The 19,123-nt window shown below is 43.0% G+C and overlaps 1 protein-coding gene across 3 annotated transcripts in view; it reads left to right on the top strand.

Moving 5' to 3' along the window:
* The window catches only part of SLC36A1 (solute carrier family 36 member 1), a 49,411-nt gene that overhangs the window by 12,622 nt on the left and 17,666 nt on the right, over nt 1-19,123 (top strand). For all 3 annotated transcript variants that reach the window (XM_055430210.2, XM_055430211.2, XM_088838551.1), the window contains 6 exons: nt 6,084-6,174; nt 7,222-7,310; nt 8,003-8,098; nt 10,302-10,386; nt 11,081-11,299; nt 15,824-15,922. In XM_055430210.2, coding sequence (XP_055286185.1) covers nt 6,084-6,174; nt 7,222-7,310; nt 8,003-8,098; nt 10,302-10,386; nt 11,081-11,299; nt 15,824-15,922 — 679 coding nt within the window. The remainder of the gene's footprint in view (nt 1-6,083; nt 6,175-7,221; nt 7,311-8,002; nt 8,099-10,301; nt 10,387-11,080; nt 11,300-15,823; nt 15,923-19,123) is intronic.

The raw sequence follows: 19,123 nt of genomic DNA, 5'->3' as shown, positions 1-19,123 counted from the left end.
TGCATTGCAGGTGGATTCTTTACCAGCTGAGCTACCAGGGAGGTCCTAAAAGATTCAAGGCGTTGGTAAAGAAGAGGGAACTTCCCTGGTACTCCAGTGGTTAGGACTTCGCTTTCCAATGCAGGATATGTGTGTTCGATCCCTGGTCAGGGAACTAAGGTCCCTCATGCCTCGCTGCCAAAAAACCAAAACATAAAACAGAAGCAATATTGTAGCAAATTTAATGAAGACTTAAAAAAAGATCCACATCAAAATAAATAAATAAAATCTTTAAAAAGAAAAAGAAGAGGTGATTTGCTTTGTATGCTCTTAGGAGGGCTTATGCCTTATCTCTGGAAACTAAATCCCAAGTCTCATCTGGGTTAGTTTGGCCCTCTGTGGGCCTCAGTTTTTCCAAATATAAGATTGAGGACCCCCGTGTGAAGCTATGCGGATTGACTCTTCAAATGAGAAGATTGAGAAGAGGGTTTTCTACTCCACTGAGTTGTCCGGTAGCCCTAAAATTTTCTTCTGCAGCCCTTCTGTTTATTCCTCAAGCTTTATCATCATCCTCTGTGTGTTCCCTTGGGAGTTGGGTGTGACTCACTGAGGGATCCATTATGTCCTTGACTTACACTCTCCCCTGTGACTGCCCAAGGAGACCATGGGAGCTTCTCTTGGAGCTCATTACTGGTAAATCCCCCCCTGGCTGCAGTCTTTCCTGGTGCATGGCATTTTCTCTGCTGCTGCTGCTGCTAAGTCACATCAGTCGTGTCCGACTCTGTGCGACCCCATAGATGGCAGCCCAACCGGCTCTGCCGTCCCTGGGATTCTCCAGACAAGAATACTGGAGTGGGTTGCCATTTCCCTCTCCAATGCATGAAAGTGAAAAGTGAAAGTGAAGTTGCTCAGTCATGTCTGACTCTTAGCAGCCCCATGGACTGTAGCCCACCAGGCTCCTCCATCCATGGGATTCTCCAGGCAAGAGTACTGGAGTGGGTTGCCATTGCCTTCTCCGGCATTTTTGTCTAGTGAACTCCAAACTAGAGGAGACGGTCTGCCCACATTATAAGCCCCTCTCCACCTGTAGCTGGTTTTCTGCTCTTAAAGGTTCCATCTCCATAGCTTCTTTCTCCTGTGGCATGCTACTGTAGATTTCCCCATATGCTTGCAGTGTTAGTTGATGGGAAAGATTGCTTAGGCCCCAACCAGCAGCAGTGAGAACTATCTTTCCTCTCTATTCCCTAACCTTACCTGCCTACGTGACTTCCCACAGGTGGAAGGAGTGCCAAATGCAGCCAATGCCATGTGATGGCTTCTCTTCAGAAGTCACTCTGGTTACTGTAAAATGCTTCTTCCAAGCTTCTCTCTCTAGTTTTCTTTCCAGTTTTTGCTCCTTGTTCTTAGACATCAGCTTGTCTATTCTGTGCTTGCCATATGGGGTGTAGATTTTCATTTTTAGATGGACTCCTCTAAAGTTCACAGCCAGTCATCTAGCAACATCAGGATTGGTAGCTCATAGGTTTTGTCATACTGAAGGCAATGCATGGCTGTGAGCTACTTTGAAACTCTCTTTTTTTTCACATTGGGTTATAACTAATAGTCAACGCCAAATTATCTTCCCTTGTTTGCTGGAAATTGACCGATTGGAATATTTGATCAATGTTCTCTTGGCCTTGCTTGGGGATGTACTTTTTCTGAGGGCCCATCCTGCCCTGGTATTGTGAAACAAGGTAGGTGGCCCAGGAAAGCCCCTCTGTAAGTGATGGCAGGTGTCACAAGCCCATCACAAGTGGTGCAGGGAAAAGTACTCCTTTGGGACTTGGAGGATTGGTTGAGTACTTGCCTGGGGCCTGGATCCCCAGAAGCGTTACATGTAGAAATGTGCCAGGTATGATTAAGTATAAGCTGATTTGGGACCTAGTTAGCTCTATAGGTGAGAAGTGTTAGGGACAAGTTTTTGAGCTGGGTTCCTGTTTCCTGGGGACTTACTCCACTGTGTTATTTAATTTGCTAAGGAACAAAATATGTGGAAAAAATACATGGAACAAAGTACAAGAAGCAAAGCATATGCATGCATATCAGGCTCTTCTAGGGGATTAGGACTCAGTAAGAATCCCCAATCAGGGATGCAGATAGGAGCCCCAGGATAATGTGTTTGGTGAGGTTGTTTCCTAACCTTTCAAGTTATCAAGCTGTTGACTGCTTTGATGACGGCCTCAGATTTTACTCTTTCGGGCAAAGTTTTCTTGTTGCCCTATTGAGCTACATTATACTGCTCTCGGACGAGCTTTGATACTTTTTCCGCCAGGCTGGCAGGCTGAGAAACCAGTTGACTGAAACCGGTCTTCAGTAGGTTATCTGGAGTTGCCATCTGCAAAGTATGGTCTTCAGACCCTTTGGGGGTCCCAGGACCATTTTAAGAAGCCCACGAAGTCAAAACTGTTTTCATAATAATACTAGATGGGATTTGTCTTTTCACTGAGTTGACATTTGCACTGATGGTTCAGAAGCAACGATGGGTAAAATTTCTGGTGCCTTAGCATGCATCAAGGAGGTAACACCAGATTATGCTCATCATTGTATTTTTTACTTAAGCATGTCCTTGATGAAGCAGTCATGTCACTAATTTTATTAAATCTTGACCTTTCAGTCCAGAATATTTTGTTAATATTCTGTGTGACAAAACGGAAAGTGCACATGAAATACTTCTACTGAACAACTAGGAAACTAGGTCGTTCAGATCTGAGTACTTAGATATTTTCTTGAAAATGAAAGTAATGAGACTGTCCCCTCAGGAAAAACTATTAAGGGACTTCCATGGTGGTCCAGTGGTGAAAAAGTCGCCTTTCAGTGCAGGGGACACGAGTTCAATCCCTGGCTGGGGAACTACGATCCCACATGCCACAGGTGCAACTAAGCCAGCATGCTGCAACTGGAGAAAGCTCTCAAGCCACAGTGAAGATCCAGCACAGCCACAAAAAAAAAAAAAAGTACTATTTGTTGCCAACAATGAAATTTGAGCTTTTGAGCAAAATCAGAAAAAATAAACTCGTATCTAGCACTGTGACCTTGACAGCTTCCCGTTACCTAAAAACTGAACTGAACTGAACTGAATGAGATTAGGGATGATTAATGAATGTGATTATTTTTAATGTTGTATAATGAAATGTGCCAGCATTTGAAAGATCCATGTAGCTCAGGGAATCAGTATCTCCTATATGGTCAAAGTGTGATGTTGGGAAATTGTGTGTGGGTAAAAGGATCTATTCAAGGAGCAAGAGTGCCAGTGTATTTTCACATAGTAGAGTATGAAAAGGTCAGATTCCACATTACAACTAACTCCTGAGAAACTATGTGTGTCGAGTTTTGATGTAGTATCAAATAAAAAATATCCCAGTTGCCTGAATAGGCTATTAAGATACATTCTAACTACATATCTGTGTGAGGGCAGATTTTCTTCAGGGACTTCCATCAAAGCAATGTATCACAAGAGGTTGAATGCAGAAGATAATCCAGCTATCAAACAAGACATTAAAGAGATTTGCAAAAAAAGTAAGATAGTGTTGTTCTTCTCACATTTTATTTTTTTTGAAAATAGTTACTGTTTGTTAAAAATTGGTTATTTTTATTAAAATGTAGTAAGTTTATTGTTATTTTAAATTAATACATATTTGTAAGTTTCTTGGTTTAATTTATAAAATATATATACATATATTTATATATGTATAAATACATATAAAATATATATACATATATATATATATATCAGCAGATATAATCCATATAAGCAAAAACTATGTGGGATCCTCAATAACTTATAAGTGCATAAAAGGGTCCTAAGGCCAAAAAAGTAAAAGAACTACAATTTGCTAGGCTTATTTTTCCCTCTTACCCCCATAGTTAAGATTCTCTAGTCCATGGAATTGATACTGTGATAACTCATATGGTTTTGGGTAATCCCAGCTCATGGCCATTGGTGAAAAGCTTAATTTTGGAAATCCTTTTGGTACAGTGGATAGGAATCCGCCTGACAGTGCATGATATATGGGTTTGATTCCCTGGTCTGGGAAGATTCCACATGCCTCGGGGCATCTAAGCCTGTGTGCCACAACTACTGAAGCCCGCGCGCGATAGAGCCTATGCTCCGCAATGAGAGAAGCCACCGCAGTGAAAAGCCTGTGCGCCACAATGAAGAGTAGCCTCCACTCTCCGCAACTAGAGAAAGGCCAAGCGCATCAGCAAAGACCCAGCACCACCAAAAATAAATACATTAATTATTTTAACAAAGAATAATTTTGGTCAATTGCTTAAGCCCTGCTGTTTCAGAGTTGAAATATGCTGTTCTGGTCCAGTCCTCTCATATGAGACGATAGGCCCAGAGAGGGAAGGGAATTTTCATAATGAATTAATGGCAGAATCAGAACTGGAGGGTTCTGATCTCCTATGAAACCCAGCCCAGAGGTGTTTTGGGGAGGCCCAGGAGGCAGGTAGTTTTGGTAAAGTGCTTACCTTTGCCCTTAAGTGGATTAAACATTTGCCAAGATAGAAATTTGACTGGTCCATCATTCTGCCCATAATTTCCTGGTCACTGACTCCTGATAATGGAAGAGTCACCCCTGCACTCTTGCCATCTCTTAGTTTAGTCCAGGAGAGCATTCACCTCTTCTCGTTCACACTTGAAGCAGTTTTCTTGATCTTGCATGAGAAAGTTGGGGACAGTTGGAAGAGTAAGAGATTTTCTTCCTGGAGGTAGAGGGAGAAAGGTTACCGAGAGTAAAATTCCTTTCCAGAGAGTGTAGAAGGATCTTATTTATTATGGTTCTTACAAGTTACTGGGCTTCCCCGGCGGCTCAATGGAAAAGAATTTGCCTATAATACAGGAGACCCTGGTTTGATCCCTGGGTTGGAAAGCTCCCCTGGAGAAGGAAATAGCAACCCACTCCAGTGTTCTTGCCTAGGAAATCCCATGGACAGGGGACCCTGGCGGGCTACCGTCCATGGGGTCGCAAGGGTCAGACACAACTTAGTGACTAAACCACCACCACAAGTTAACACATGATTTGCTTTCAGTTTCTACTAAATTGAAGTTTGGAAGACTTATGTGGAAGCATTGTTTAGGAGGTATTTAGGTTATATGTGGAGAAGAATTTCCAGACAGTGCCAGGGACCAAATCTTGAGGAAGTCTGGGGCAAAGTAGTATCATGTCTGATCTTTTTCATGTGTCTGCCTTATTTTCCTGCAGACTTTTATTAGTTTGTCGAGACTAAAGTTCACGTCTGATCCATGCAGTTTCCACCACTGCATTAACACCATGTTTTACACATTATAGATGGTGTTTGTTGAGTGAAAAAATAATAACACATGAGAGGCTTTCCAGTTGCAGCTTGAGAGGGACAGTCTATAACAGATAAGGGGAAACACTGTTCTCAAGGCAGAAAGATAATTGGTGACTGTCTGAAGAGGGCTTCTCCTATCTTAGGACTCTGTGGCATTTGACTTTTTTTTTTATACACAATACAGCAGGGACTGTGGGACCATATGACTTTTACTCTGTTCATGTTCCATAAAACATTCTGATAGGGACTGGGGGCTTCTGTTTTGCTATTTCCCAGGTTCTTTACTCACAGCAATGTGTCTGTCCTACACAGTTATGCTTGGAATCCTCTGTTGCAATTCTGGATCTGAGTCTTTATAGTGGAAAGTTCCAGGGTGAAAACCAATACACCAGGAGAGAGACCATACTGTCCCTCTGGTCTAATCTCTAAGCAAGGTGAACTCAGAGATGCCTCGGGGAATGGACATTATAGCCCAGTGACTAGGAGAGTGGGCTCGGGGGCTAGACAACCTAGGTTTGAATCCAGGCTCACACTCAGGTGTGTGACCTTGAACAAGTTGCTTCATCCTGTGTAAAATGAAGTTAATACCTATCTCATAGTGTTATTCTGGGCTTCCCTGGTGGCTCAGTGGTAAAGAATATGCCTGCCATGCTCGAAATTGAATGAGATGATTCATGAAGGCACTTAGCTCAGTGGTAAGTACTCAATAAATGTTACCTCTTATTATTGTTAACCTGCCCTTGTCTGCCTTATTCCCACTTCAGATGGTTCCAGACCCTGATCCACCTGCTAAAAAGCAACATTGGCACAGGACTCCTGGGGCTGCCTCTGGCGGTGAAAAATGCAGGCATCTTGGTAAGGGTCTGCGTCAGTACAGGGAAGTATTGTGATAAATTTTAGGAGATGGTGTGTGTGGGTGTGTTTAATTTACTTCATATAAAACATTTTGAAATGGAAAGCTTTTCTTTTTCAAATGCAGTTGAGAAAAAGCAGAGTTCAGGTTTATTCATCTAAAGGTATGTTTTGAGGATCTGCTGTGTGCCAGGCACTGTTCTAGATTCTTAAGTCTATTATTAGTGAGTGAAACAAACAAAGATTCCTGCCTTCATGGAGGCTACTTGAGGTAAGGAGGAGGTCCTGGCCATTTCCATCAATAATATTGACTAAAGAATAACAGAATTCTGTCCATTTTCTATAGTCTTTCCATGCCCTGCCCTTAGATGGACAACTCTGAAAACCTTAACTTTTTTTCTTTCTTGATTCTCCCCATGATAGACTGCCTGTCCAAAGCCATTCTGCTTTCTTTTAAAGTTGGAGATAGGAGATTTTCTGGCAGTCCATTGGTTAAGACTCTGTGCTGCCACGGCAGCACTGCAGGGGGCACTGGTTCAAACCCTGACTGGGGAGCTAATACCACATGGCTTGAGGCCAGAAAAAAAAAATTCTTAACTGAATAAAAATGAAAATACAAAATATCAACTTAAAAAAATTATATGTGAAAAGTAAAAATAAATAAATAAAGTTAGAGGTAGCTCAGAGGCTGGATTTGTCCTCTGCCTGTGCCATTATTCTAGACAGAACTCGCCCCCTCCCACCAGCCCTTAGCCTGTCTCTTCTTCCCAGATAGTCCCAGGAGCCTTCTATTCTGAGTAGGCAGCAGTCTTGAAACAGCCTAATCTGTGTCTTTCTCCTCAGGGAGATTAATTGTCTAGAAGGGCTGCCGAGGTTCAGAGGGTGCCCTTCCTGCTCAACTAATCTCTGTGAGCACATTTGTTTCTCGAGTGCTCTGCCAGTAGTTCTGTCATTGGAAGGTACCCTAGTCACGTTTTGATCATGTGCAAGTTCCAGTTCTAACCCTGCTTGCCTGTCTCTCCCTCCCTGGCCCGCCACGCCTGTCCACAGTTGGGTCCCCTCAGCCTGCTGGTGATTGGCCTCGTGGCTGTGCACTGCATGCGTATCCTGGTGAAGTGTGCTCACCACTTCTGCTACAGGTGAGAGTGTTCCGTGCACCTCTCGAGTGACAGACTGTCCTTCCGGGCTCCGTCACCAGCGCCGGAAGTGAGCACTCAGCACACATCACTCTGGGCTCTCTGCGCTAGCTGAAGGTGGCCGCTCGTTAACGGCCTTCCTCTGGCAGTTTCTGTGCCCTTTTTTAGCTTGTTGTCATCTGTCACATGGGCGTCCCGGGTGGCTCAGTGGTAAAGAATCCGCCCGCCACTAGAGTAGGCACAGAAGACGTGGGTTCGATCCCTGGGTCGGGAAGATCCCCTGGAGGAGGGCACGGCAGCCCACTCCAGTGTTCTTGCCTGGAAAATACCATGGGCAGAGGAGCCTGGCGGGCTGCAGTCCATGGGGTCCCAAGGTGTCGGACACGACTGAGTGAGCACACACATACGTCATCTGTCACACTAACTTATAACCAGTGTGCAGAGACCAGATTCTAGTTTTATGTGCTTTGCAATATGTACCCCATTGAAAAGATTTTCCAGATGATTTCTTAATTATAAGGAAAGTAACTGTCCCATTGACTTCAGACTGATGCTCCTTGAACGCATCAGGCTAAGGACTCGGTGGTGTGTCTGGGGTGGCAGGTGGGGAACCCACCCAGGTCTCCGTGAACTCTGTTTGTCCTGTCATTGTCTGACCCCACACTGTGCCCTTCCCCTCCCTTGCTTCCTCCCAGACTGAACAAGCCCTTTGTGGACTATGGGGATACAGTGATGTATGGCCTGGAAGCCAGCCCCGTCTCCTGGCTCCGGAACCACGCGCACTGGGGAAGGTAATGGGTTTCCTTCTTTGTGGCTGTGGCTGCCCAGTGTGGGGGTGTTCAGATAGGGTGGTGAGGGGTGGAAGACCATGTCGCTAGTGGGAAGAACGTTGCTTGGGCTCAGCTCTGCCAGTGGTCATTTGTGTGACCTTGAGCTATGTGCTCACTCCTCTCCCTGGGCCTCAGTTTCCTCATTGGTAAGACAGGAGGGCACTGGCCTGAAAGGTAGCTAAGGGCTCTTCCAGCTTTGACAGGCTGTGACCAGTGATGGTATTTTATCCCCTCTTTTGGTCAACAGACATTTGAACACACTCTTGTAAGTGGTGCAAAGCAATTCCAGGTATAGGGAGGATGGTTTCCCCATATTACATGGTCCTGACTCTCCAGGAGAAGGAGAAAGATGTGTGGGAGATCTGTTGAGAACAAGAGGTCAGGAATAGGGTACACCAGTAGAGAGAGGGTCAGGAGCTAGCAGTGCACCGCTGGGGCCCCGGCGGGGAGAAGCCCTAAAGATGCTCTTGTCCGCTGTGCCAGTGAGAAGCACACTTGATAGGTGCTTTCAGGGATGGACACTGGGCAGGAGAAACAGGGCTTCAAGGGGAACGTGAGGGGAATTAGAGCCAAAGGGTTTGTTAGGGAGAGATGTTTCAGGAGCTGACATGGGAGGTGTTTGGAAATTTCTCCTTCTGGTAATCTTTCAGACACCTGCAGAGAAGTGTTCTACTGTTTGTTTCCCATTTGAGGCAATGGTACATTTTGATGTAGAAAACTGATAACATCAAGGGCTGGATCCTTTTTTTTTTTTTAATGTTTATTTCTTTGGCTGCATTGGGTCTTAGTTGCAGCATGCAGGATCTTCATTGCAGTGCATGAATTTAGTTGCCCTAGGACACGTGGGATCTTAGTTCTCTGACCAGAAATCGAACCAGGGTCCCCTGCATTGCACAACAGATTCTTAGCCACTGGACCACCAAGGAGGTTCCCCCCACCTTTTTTTAAAATTGAATCATATTAATGTTCTCCAGAAAAACTCCTTTTTGTGATCATAGGGCGACTTTTACCTTCACACATAGTAAGCTTCCTCCTGTGATGCAGGTTTCTGTAATTCTTTCAGCAAAATCATTTTCTGTGCCTGGAGAAGCCAAGTTGCCAAGTGACCCCTGTTGGTTGGCTGGTTGTTGGCTGAGTCTTTTTTCTCCTTTTCTGCATCTCTGTTTTTCTCTCTCTCCTCCTTCTCTCTTTCTCTCTCTCCCAATTCCTCACCCTCTCTTTCTTTCCTCCCTTCCTCCCTACATCCCTCCATCCCTTCCTTCCTTCCTTTAATAAAATTAATGTGTACTCGTGGTAAAAAAAAAAAAGCAGCAACAACAGCTTTTCTTGGAACAAGATAGAGAAACATAAAGTGAAGAGTAAAAGTATAGTCACAGTTGCATGAATATTCTCCTGGAGTTTTCTGAGTATGTAAAAACATGTACAGATTCCTCACATTTTTTATACTAATTACCATATTATGCATTCTGACTGGAAACTCGGTGGGATTTTTTTTTCCCTTAAAGGTCATTAGACATTTCTGTTTTGGCACACGTAGATCTAACATATTCTTTTTACCTGCTGTGTACTGTTCCATCTAAAATGGCCTATAATTTAAGCATTTTCCCTTTGATGACCGGTAGGTTGTGACGAGCTGCTGTTGTAACTGTGCTTCAACCACAGCCTGTTTTGATACATCTCTTTCCATGTCCTTATGTAAGAGTCAGTTGGTTTTTTGATCCAAGTTATAGAAAGAGACTGGGAAGGGGTCCATTTCTTGGGCTCTTATGCTAAGGGCTCCCTGTGACTTTAGGACGGACATGATGGGATGGGACAGGCGGGCCATGGGAAGGGGTAGCCACGGGACAGGGCAGTGGTCCTTATGTGTGCTCCACTCTGGCCAGTCCAGGCTCAGGACTGTCCCGGGCCTGCCTGACTGCAGGTAGCATTCCTGGCGTGCAGCCAGGAAGGTGTTCTCGGGAACCACATGGATAGCGCCTCCCTCACCTTCTTCCAGGGCTCTAGACCAGTGGCACACTTTCTCCTCTTATCAGGGCACACTCATCCTTGTAACCTGATGGGAAGGGTCTGTGATGACTTGGGAAGAAGCACTGTTCAAACTCCCATCTCTCTGGCTGTCTTACTTTCTATTGTTTGATCTTTTATCTTCCTTCCCCACCCACAGGCGCATTGTGGACTTCTTCCTAATCGTCACGCAGCTGGGATTCTGCTGTATCTATTTTGTCTTTCTGGCTGACAACTTTAAACAGGTAGGCCCTAGTGAAAAGAATGGCAAGAGATGAGTGGGCTTTCTGTTTAGGATCCCTCCCAAGCCAATTTTGTTCACCGTGAGAATTGAGATTTTAACACTTTACATAGAACACGGTCAGCATCGTTTGATTTTATTTTAAGACCTAGGGTGTCGAGAAACCTTAGGATGTCTTGCTGTCCTCTTGTCTGTATTTTTTATTGTTTATTTATTTATGGCTGTGCCGGGTCTTTGTTGCTGTGCACAGGCTTTCTCTAGTTGCAGCGAGTAGGGGCTGTTCTTTAGTTGTGGCCTTCAGGCTTCTCATTATGATGGCTTCTCTTGTGGTTCGTGGGCTGTAGAGCACAGACTCAGTAGTTGCAGCGCATGGGTCTAGTTGCCCCGTGGCATGTGGGATCTTCTTGGACCAGGTAGCAAACCCATGTCCGCTATGCGCTATTGTTGGCAGGTGAATTATTAACCAGTGGATCACCAGGAAAGTCCTTTCTTGTCTTTGGGTACAATGTGATCAATCCCAGCTCTGACAGTTGGGTTGCTATTCGTAATTAGGAAGATCTCTGAAGATGTTTCCATGACCACTGACTTCCTATACGACCTTGTTCACACTGAGCCTTTAGCCTAGAACCCCTTCCGGTGGTAGGGTCACGGGCCTTTGTCATTTGAGAGGCTGTCTCTGTTTCTCCCCATCATTCTAGGTGATAGAAATGGCCAATGGGACCACCAGCAACTGCCACAACAACGAGACGGTGATCCTGACACCCACTATGGACTCGAGACTCTACATGCTCACGTTCCTGCCGTTCATGGTGCTACTGGTGTTCGTCAGGAACCTCCGAGCCCTGTCCATCTTCTCCCTATTGGCCAATATCACCATGGCAGTCAGCCTGGTCATGATCTACCAGTTCACTGTTCAGGTAGGAGCCCAGCCTTCTCACTGTGTCTTATAAATAATCAGAGCTACAAAGTGAGGAAGTGAGCATAAATAGGGGTGTTACTTACAAGTGTTGTACTTTGATTAGGGCTTCTTAGCGTGGGCACTGTTGACACGAACCAGATAACTCTGTTGCAGGGGCTGTCCTGTGCATCACAGGGTGTTTGGCAGCAACCTGGTCTCTACCCACTAGGTGCCAGTAGCAACTGCTCCCCAAGTTGTGACAGCCGAAAATGTCTCTAGATGTTGCCCAGCATTGCCAGGGAGGGCAAAATCACTCCCACTGAAATCGCTAGTTTAGACTTTTTCCCAGTTAGATGATAATATGTGATCATTGTATAAGATTAGAAAACAGAAAATATTAAGGTGATTCTTAAATATTAAATTATAAGATTTATGTTTTTATGCTAAGTCATAGAAGAATCATCTTATGATATAATATAATAAGGAATATTATATTATTATTTTACCACTCCCATTTTGTGTTTGTCAGAATTCTAAATCCAGTGATCATTTCCCCTCATGTAGCCCATGTGGGCAGGGCTGTGGATGGTGCAGGAGAGGACATCTGTATATGGATGGGTAGAAGATCAGGCTGAGAATCTTGTTTTTATTTCCATGTTTCCCTTCTATTTTATTTTTTTAACTTTGTATTTTATATTGGAGTATGGTTGATTAACAGTGTTGTGTTAATTTCAGGTGTATAGCAAAGTGATTCAGTTATATATATACATGTGTATTCTTTTTCAAGTTCTTCTCCCATTTAGGTTGTTACATACAATTGAGCAGAGTTCCCTGTGCTATACAGTAGCTTCTTATTGGTTATCCACTTTAAATATAGCATTGTGTACCTGTCAGTTCCAAACTCCCTAACTATCCCTCCCCCACCACCCTTTAAAAGGATAACTTTAAAGAAAGATTTTTGTTTGTTTAGTTGCCAAGTTGTGTCCAACTCTTTGCGACCCCATGGACTGCAGCACTCCAGGCTTACTTGTCCTTCATCATCTCCTGATAGTGAATGTAATTCCCCAAACAACTTATCAATACATACTCATTAAAATGCAGACAACACAAGTACCTGTGAACAGCATGTCCCCACCCTGAATCTCCTCCACTCTGGGACCCGCTACGTGTGTTTCTTGGTCCTTTGAATGGATTTACATACTGTATTCCTCTGTAGAGAAATATATAAAACAAAAATTGGTTTTGTGTTTTATAACATAATTTAAAAAATTATTATATATAGTGTTTATCTACCTTAGTTTAACAGTGCCTCAGAAAGCTTTCCATGTTGATATATCTGTTTTTACCTCTTTTTTAAAATTATTAAATAGTATCTCAGAGAATAAATGTGCCATAGTTTTGTAGTTTATTTAACCAGTCCCCAGTCAGTGGCCTGTCAGTTCATGTATCACCTTAGTGTTATTTCAGTATTATGATGGTATCCTTATGCTTATCTGTCGGACACAACTGAGTGACTGAACTGAACTGATAGATACTTCTCCATGTATTTATGTAACATATGCGTACAGAGGAGCTGGAGGTATGCTTGCTGGAGAGTATACACTTTAGAATTTTTATACTGCCAAGTTGCTTTTTCCAAAAGCCATTTACCAATTTTACAGACTCCCTTCCACAGTTCGTAAGCATCCCATGCTAGCCACACTGGATGTATCATCCTTTTTAATTTGGGCCAGTCTGACAGGTGAACATTACCTCATTTTCACAATCTGCATAACAGTGACCCAGTTACCCGTTGATGAGGTTCCCAGGAAAACGGTGGGTCATGAAATGCAACGACTTTGTATACTGAGGAAATGACGTAATGAATCTAGATAAACACTAGTCAGTGAGTGTTCTCTGTGTTTTCCTTCAGGTGGGTGGCAGATATGGACTCTTCTCCTGTAGAACTATTTTCTAAAGCATAAAATAGACAGCTGTCTGTGTTCTGTTTTTTTTTAATGGACTGGAAGGAGGACCTGTGAACACGTGAATGACCATTTCTAGAGAGTTTCTTCCCCTATCTCTGGCCCATTAAGTTAACACAAGGAAGCATAAATAAATGTATGATTTAATTTTATGATTAGAATAATTCAGTTGGTGCTCAGGACATGCTGCAGTGAACATTTTCAAAGATACAGGAAGTGAGGCCAGTTCACGTAGACACCACATTTAATTTCATACCACTGCAGATAGCTGGGCTGTGGTCGTTGTGATTGGAGGACAGGGATGGAAGTACAGGGTCCATAGCATCTCAGTCCCAGCTGAGAGAAGTGTCTGTCCAGAGGTCTGTCTGTGCCTAGTACAACCTGCGCTTTCAGACGAGGCAGCCCTGCTGAGGCCTGAGAGCGATTCTGAGCCTGCCTCTGGGCTCAGTGGGGAAGAGTGTTGTGACCCAGAGTGCTCTCTACCGGGGCTGGAGAGGGGAGAATGTGGTCTGGCTGGGTGGCCAGCAGCTTCTTGTTGACGTGGCACATGGCTAAAGCTGTCCCTCTGATTGTCTTTGTCACTGCTCTTACTGTTATCCCATCTTGGCATCTTTCCCTCTTTGTCTTGATAAATCCCCCAGTGTCCAAAGTTCCTGAATTTTCTCCTAACCTTGAGCATGTACGTGACTGGTGCCCTTGCTCCTCAGACTCACACCATTGGAGGGAGTCACTTGACTCCTTCCACCTGAGCAAGTCTCTTCATCATGTGCATGACAAATGGCACAGTTCTGAGCAGAGTCCCAGTAAATGTTTGGGCTCCCCGTGCACGTCCTTAATTTATCACTGCATGTCCTTATTTATTTATTTATTTTTTATGGCAGTAGCTAGAGGCTCAAAGGATCGAACCGATTCCCTCAGCAGTGAGAGTATGGAGTCCTAACCACTGGACCACCATGGATATCCTTAATTCTGAGACACATTTTTTCCCAGTTAATAATGTTCCTAAAATTGGAGTACATCTGGCAATCCTTATGTACATTTAACAGCATTTTCTCAGAAAGCTGTTATAGTTACATGATAATGTGGTGCAAATGAGGAGATAATATGCTGAAAATGACCTGATTTTAATTTGTACGTTTTTTTGCAAATTAAAAGTTTTTCCATTTAGTTGGTTGGGGTATAAGGCAGTAGCCATCATTAAGTATGTGAAATTATAAATTTCTTCTGCTGGTCTCATTCACACAGGTATCCCCAGATGTGTATTTTGAAATTTGCTCTGTGATGTCTCAGCCCAATGTATGACCCTGGGCAGTTTTCAGAAACTCTAGTTATACTATGACTCAGGGAATTAAAGGACAATCTCACCATCATGTTTCATCAAAAAAAAAATATTTACTAGTCTCAGCTTCATTCCAGGAACTGCAGTGCTTCTCATAAAGAGATCTAACTGGTTTCTTAGCAGGGGCTCAGAAAAGAAAACATTTTAAAAATTCTTCATATTTTAAGGAGACTATAGTATCAATATAATTGTTTTGAAATCTTTCAAAGAGAAACCTACTATAGAGATTAATACTAGGTCTCTTTTTTGTTCTCTGATGTTATTCTGTCACAGTGTTAGAACAGGCTCCATATTTATCTAGATACCTCTATAGTTAAATCAGCTTTAAAACGTTGTAAAGGGCAATTTTAAAGACATTTTAAATCTAAAAGTCAAGTTCTGAAAGAATGGCAGCTTTTGTCTCTTGAGTCCTGCTCCTTCGATACCGGCCATCACTGGGGAATCTTGCCATTGGTCAGCCAGCTAGGTACATTGTACCTGCCGTTATCAGTTGCCTTGGTTTTTATTTGCCTTCTTTTTAAAATGCTGTTTTTGCAATTTTTCCCCGCTTTGTACCAATAGTGCTGTCATGTGCCTGTCAGTAATATTTTCCAAGTGCTGATTCACAGAATTTTTGAAAAGAGAAAGAGAGGAAAGTAGAGATAAAAGAGAAAAGTACTCATCTAAAAACCTACCACCTTTTCTTCCAGCTGTATCTGTGTGGGATGTTTATGTAATTGTATCATAGTAAATACATACATTTAAAAAATATTTTTCTCACTTATTTCATTCGCAGTTTTTCATGTACTGCTTATCCCACTTTGTACTTTTTAAATAGTGCATAATAGCGCAATAGTGTGGTTTAGTTGATGCACAGTATACTAACAGTTCAGATGTTCAGGAACATTCAGGCTTGCTGTTGCTTACCATTCAAAGGCTTTGCTCAATTTTCTTCATATTTTAATCGTCTTTTCCTTGTCAGATTATATTTCTGGGGATGGGATCATCTAGTGAAAGAATGTGATTCTTTTTATATAGTCTCTAATATTTAAGTTTCCCCAAAGCAAGTAGACTTTTCTTGGCTTGAAGGAAAAAATAGAAAGGTTACACACAGCCCCAAATTATCTCTTAGGTGTTATAGTGTCATACTTTTTCCCTTAAGAGAATCTTAGATTTAGGAAAAGTTTGACCTGTCTGATGCTGGGGTTGAAATCATGAATCTCTGTATAGCCTTTGCTCTATTTTGTTTTCTCTCTTTCAGAATATCCCAGACCCCAGCCACCTCCCCTTGGTGGCTTCCTGGAAGACCTACCCTCTATTCTTCGGCACGGCCATTTTTGCATTTGAAGGCATTGGGATGGTAAGAGATACATCATGATTCTCTGGTGCCCTCGGTGTCCTTAAGATCCATTTTAAGGAATGCTGAGGAAATGCTCCTAGAAATTATCTTTAAGGTTTATGGGCCATTTAATGAACAGCATTTCAGAGACTCCACTGAAGTTTCCTAGCTCCAGTTTTTGTTTCCCTTCAGGCCTCTCTATTGCACACTCATCTCCTGTGCATGCAGTGAGCAGTGGTGGGTGACAATTTGGAATGCAGGATCTAGAGCTGGACCAATTTGGGGTTAGGCTCAACTCTGCCAAAGAGTACCTATGTGACCTTGTGCAAGGTCTTGCCTTCTCGGATTCTTCATTATATGCTTCTGAAAAGGGAGCCTAGTGTTAATAGTTTTTAGGATTAAATGAGACATGTCTAAAGTACTTCAAATAATCCCTGACATGTGGTGAGCATTTAATAATTTTTATTTTCATTAATAATAGTATTGATATTATCATTAAATCAATAAACATATGAGTGAATTCTCTGCCCTGAAACTTTGTTGAGCTGTATTTTCCATGTGTGAACCAATAGCCTTCAGCCTTAGCTCAGCTCCTCCATCATTGCTGCGATTTCACCAATTTCCCCTAAGAGAGGAATCTGTCCCTCAGGTGTACCTAATTAGATTTTTACTTATGTTTTTCGTAATAAAGGTCCAGATTTCTTTTCTGAAAAAAGCTATTAGCCTAGGGCTTAGGAAATGGGAAGACAGTTCTCCTTTCATGGAGTATCTTTTTGTCCCTATTTGATTGCTCTGTCACCTTACACACTTTTTAAAAATTAATTTTCATTGGAGCTTTACAATGTTGTGTTAATTTCTGCTGAACAGCAAAATTAATCAGCTGTACATATACATATACCCTCCCATTTGGACTTCCTTCTTGTTCAGGTGCATCATCTAGGTTTTCTTTAAAGTGTATAAGGTAAGCATCCTTATACACTTTTAAGAAAACCTCAGAGGTGGACATTTTTTGTCACAATTTGAGGAATTGCCCTGGTGGTGTCGATAGAACGTGTTAATAATTGACTCTTAACACCACGGGAGAGACTTTTTGAGTGATCATATATATGTGACTGTTCTGAGGTTTTAAACCTTCCCTGGTGCTTGCTCTTGGGGCTTCTCGTTGCCCAAGAACATCTCACCTTGATTCACAAACATATATGGTTTCCCTGCTGCTCAGGCAGAGGCCTGAAGGGGCCCGTATTACAGCAGGATAAAGAGCTCCGAAGCACTCAGATCTGGAAAGAAGAGGCTGAGTGAATGTGGAAAGATGCCCGGGGACCCTGGGTTCTTCAGGAACATTGTGCTGAATTTATCAGCTCTCCCTAACAGCACAGGGCAGAAGTTGTTCTTTGCTTCATTTCATCAGTAGGGGCTCAGATGGAGAGTCATTCTGTTACCGTCATTATCTGTTAATTCAAGATTGTTCCGTGTTTTCTCTTTTTAAAATAGAGATACGGCTGTTTTGACTCTTAGGCCGGATCTGAGGGTTGTTGGATGTGACCAGGAAAAGCTCTGGGCTCATTGAGCTTTCCTGTGCTCTCTGTGTTTCTGCACCCCTGGTCCAGACTGGCTGGCCTGGAGGAGATGGGCTCCCTGCCCTCTGGCTCCCAAGATTCCCCATAGAAAGAAACCAAAGGAAGGCTTAGAAACTGTTTCTTGTTGGATTGTGGATCAACTGAAGCTTGAGCCCCTTGATCTGGCGTGGGGGATGTTGAAGGTCGGTTGGAGATGCAGAGCTGTGTACCCCGTAGCTGTGGGCCAACAACAGGCTCAAGGTGTCTGCTGTCTGCTGGTGTGTCTGGTTGAGATGTGCTCTGTCTGGTGCCTGGAGGCCCTTGTGGAAAATGGGCATAAGGACAAGATCAAAGACAGGGGGAGGGGCCAGTGAGTTGTGGCCCTAAGTTGCTTTTCCTGCAACAGCCCAGCCAGGTGCGGTTGATAGCAGATCACGAAGGTAGTCATAGTCACGTTTGGCCTTTTCCCTGTTCCCTGTATGAACCATGCTTCATAAAATGCCTTTCGTAATAGTGTGGAGGTTCCTCAAAAAGCTAAAAATAGAGTTGCCATATGATCTGATAGTCCCAGCTGTGGGTAATACATGTCATATATACCCAAACAAAACTATAATTTGAAAAAAATACATGCACCCCTATATTCATAGCAGCACTGTTCACAATAGCCAAGATGTGTAAGCAACCTAAGTGTCCATCAACTGATGAATGGATAATGAATACACACACACATAAACACACACAGGGATATTATTTAGCCATTACAAAGAATGAAATAATGCCATTTGCAGCAACATGGATGCAACTAGAAATTATGATACTCAGTGAAGTAAGTCATAAAGATACTTATATATGGAATCTAAAATGAACATATCTATGAAACAAATACAGACTCACAAGTAGAACAGACTTGTGGTTACCAAGGGTGGAGTAGGTGGGGGGTGGGGGAAATGGGGAGTTTGGAATTAGCAGATGCAAATTATTATGTGTAGGATGGATAAACAACAAGGTCCTTCTGTAGAGCACAGGGAAGTATATCCTGTGATAAACCATAATGGAAAAGAATGTGAAAAAGAATTTGTATTTGTATAACTGAATCACATCACTGTTCAGCAGAAGTTAAACACAACATTGTAAATCAACCATACTTCAATAAAATTTTTAAAAACTTTTTCATAATAAAATTTTAAGTATTAAAAAACTGCAAATAGGAGGCCTTTCCTTGGCTTTAGCAAATGTTAAAGAAAATCCTCTGCCGTAAGGGAGGAGGCTGCAGGGTCAGTGGTTTGAAATAGGAGTCTGAAAACTGGGTTTTGTTATACATCTCCACAAACTTCAGCCTTCAGGATCCTCTATGAAAGTCATGCCACCCATAGCACCTCATTTTCTCAAAGTTGGAGGTTTCACTTGTCACTGCTAGTGCCCACCCCTTTTGAGGCAAGGAAACAGTTTCTGGGAACTGGAGTGGCAGTTTTCCTTGACCTGCATTTTGCATTCTTGGGACAGGTTAGCAGAGCCATGATCTCAGTTGAGGTATAGTTGGCCTGGGCCACCGCTGGGTCTCTTGCTCATCATACTGAGTGGGTATGATGCGAGAGGGCTTGAATGCTGTGCACCTGCATTCAAGGTGCAAAATGTACTCCCAACCCACAGGAGGCAGAGAGCCAAC

Source organism: Moschus berezovskii, chromosome 8 (genome assembly GCF_049115385.1).
Source record: "Moschus berezovskii isolate FMDL1 chromosome 8, NW_MosBer_1.0, whole genome shotgun sequence".
In the NCBI taxonomy this organism is placed as follows: domain Eukaryota; kingdom Metazoa; phylum Chordata; class Mammalia; order Artiodactyla; family Moschidae; genus Moschus; species Moschus berezovskii.
The sequence above is the reverse complement of the archived record's forward strand: the minus strand, read 5'-3'. Positions and strand labels throughout refer to the sequence as shown.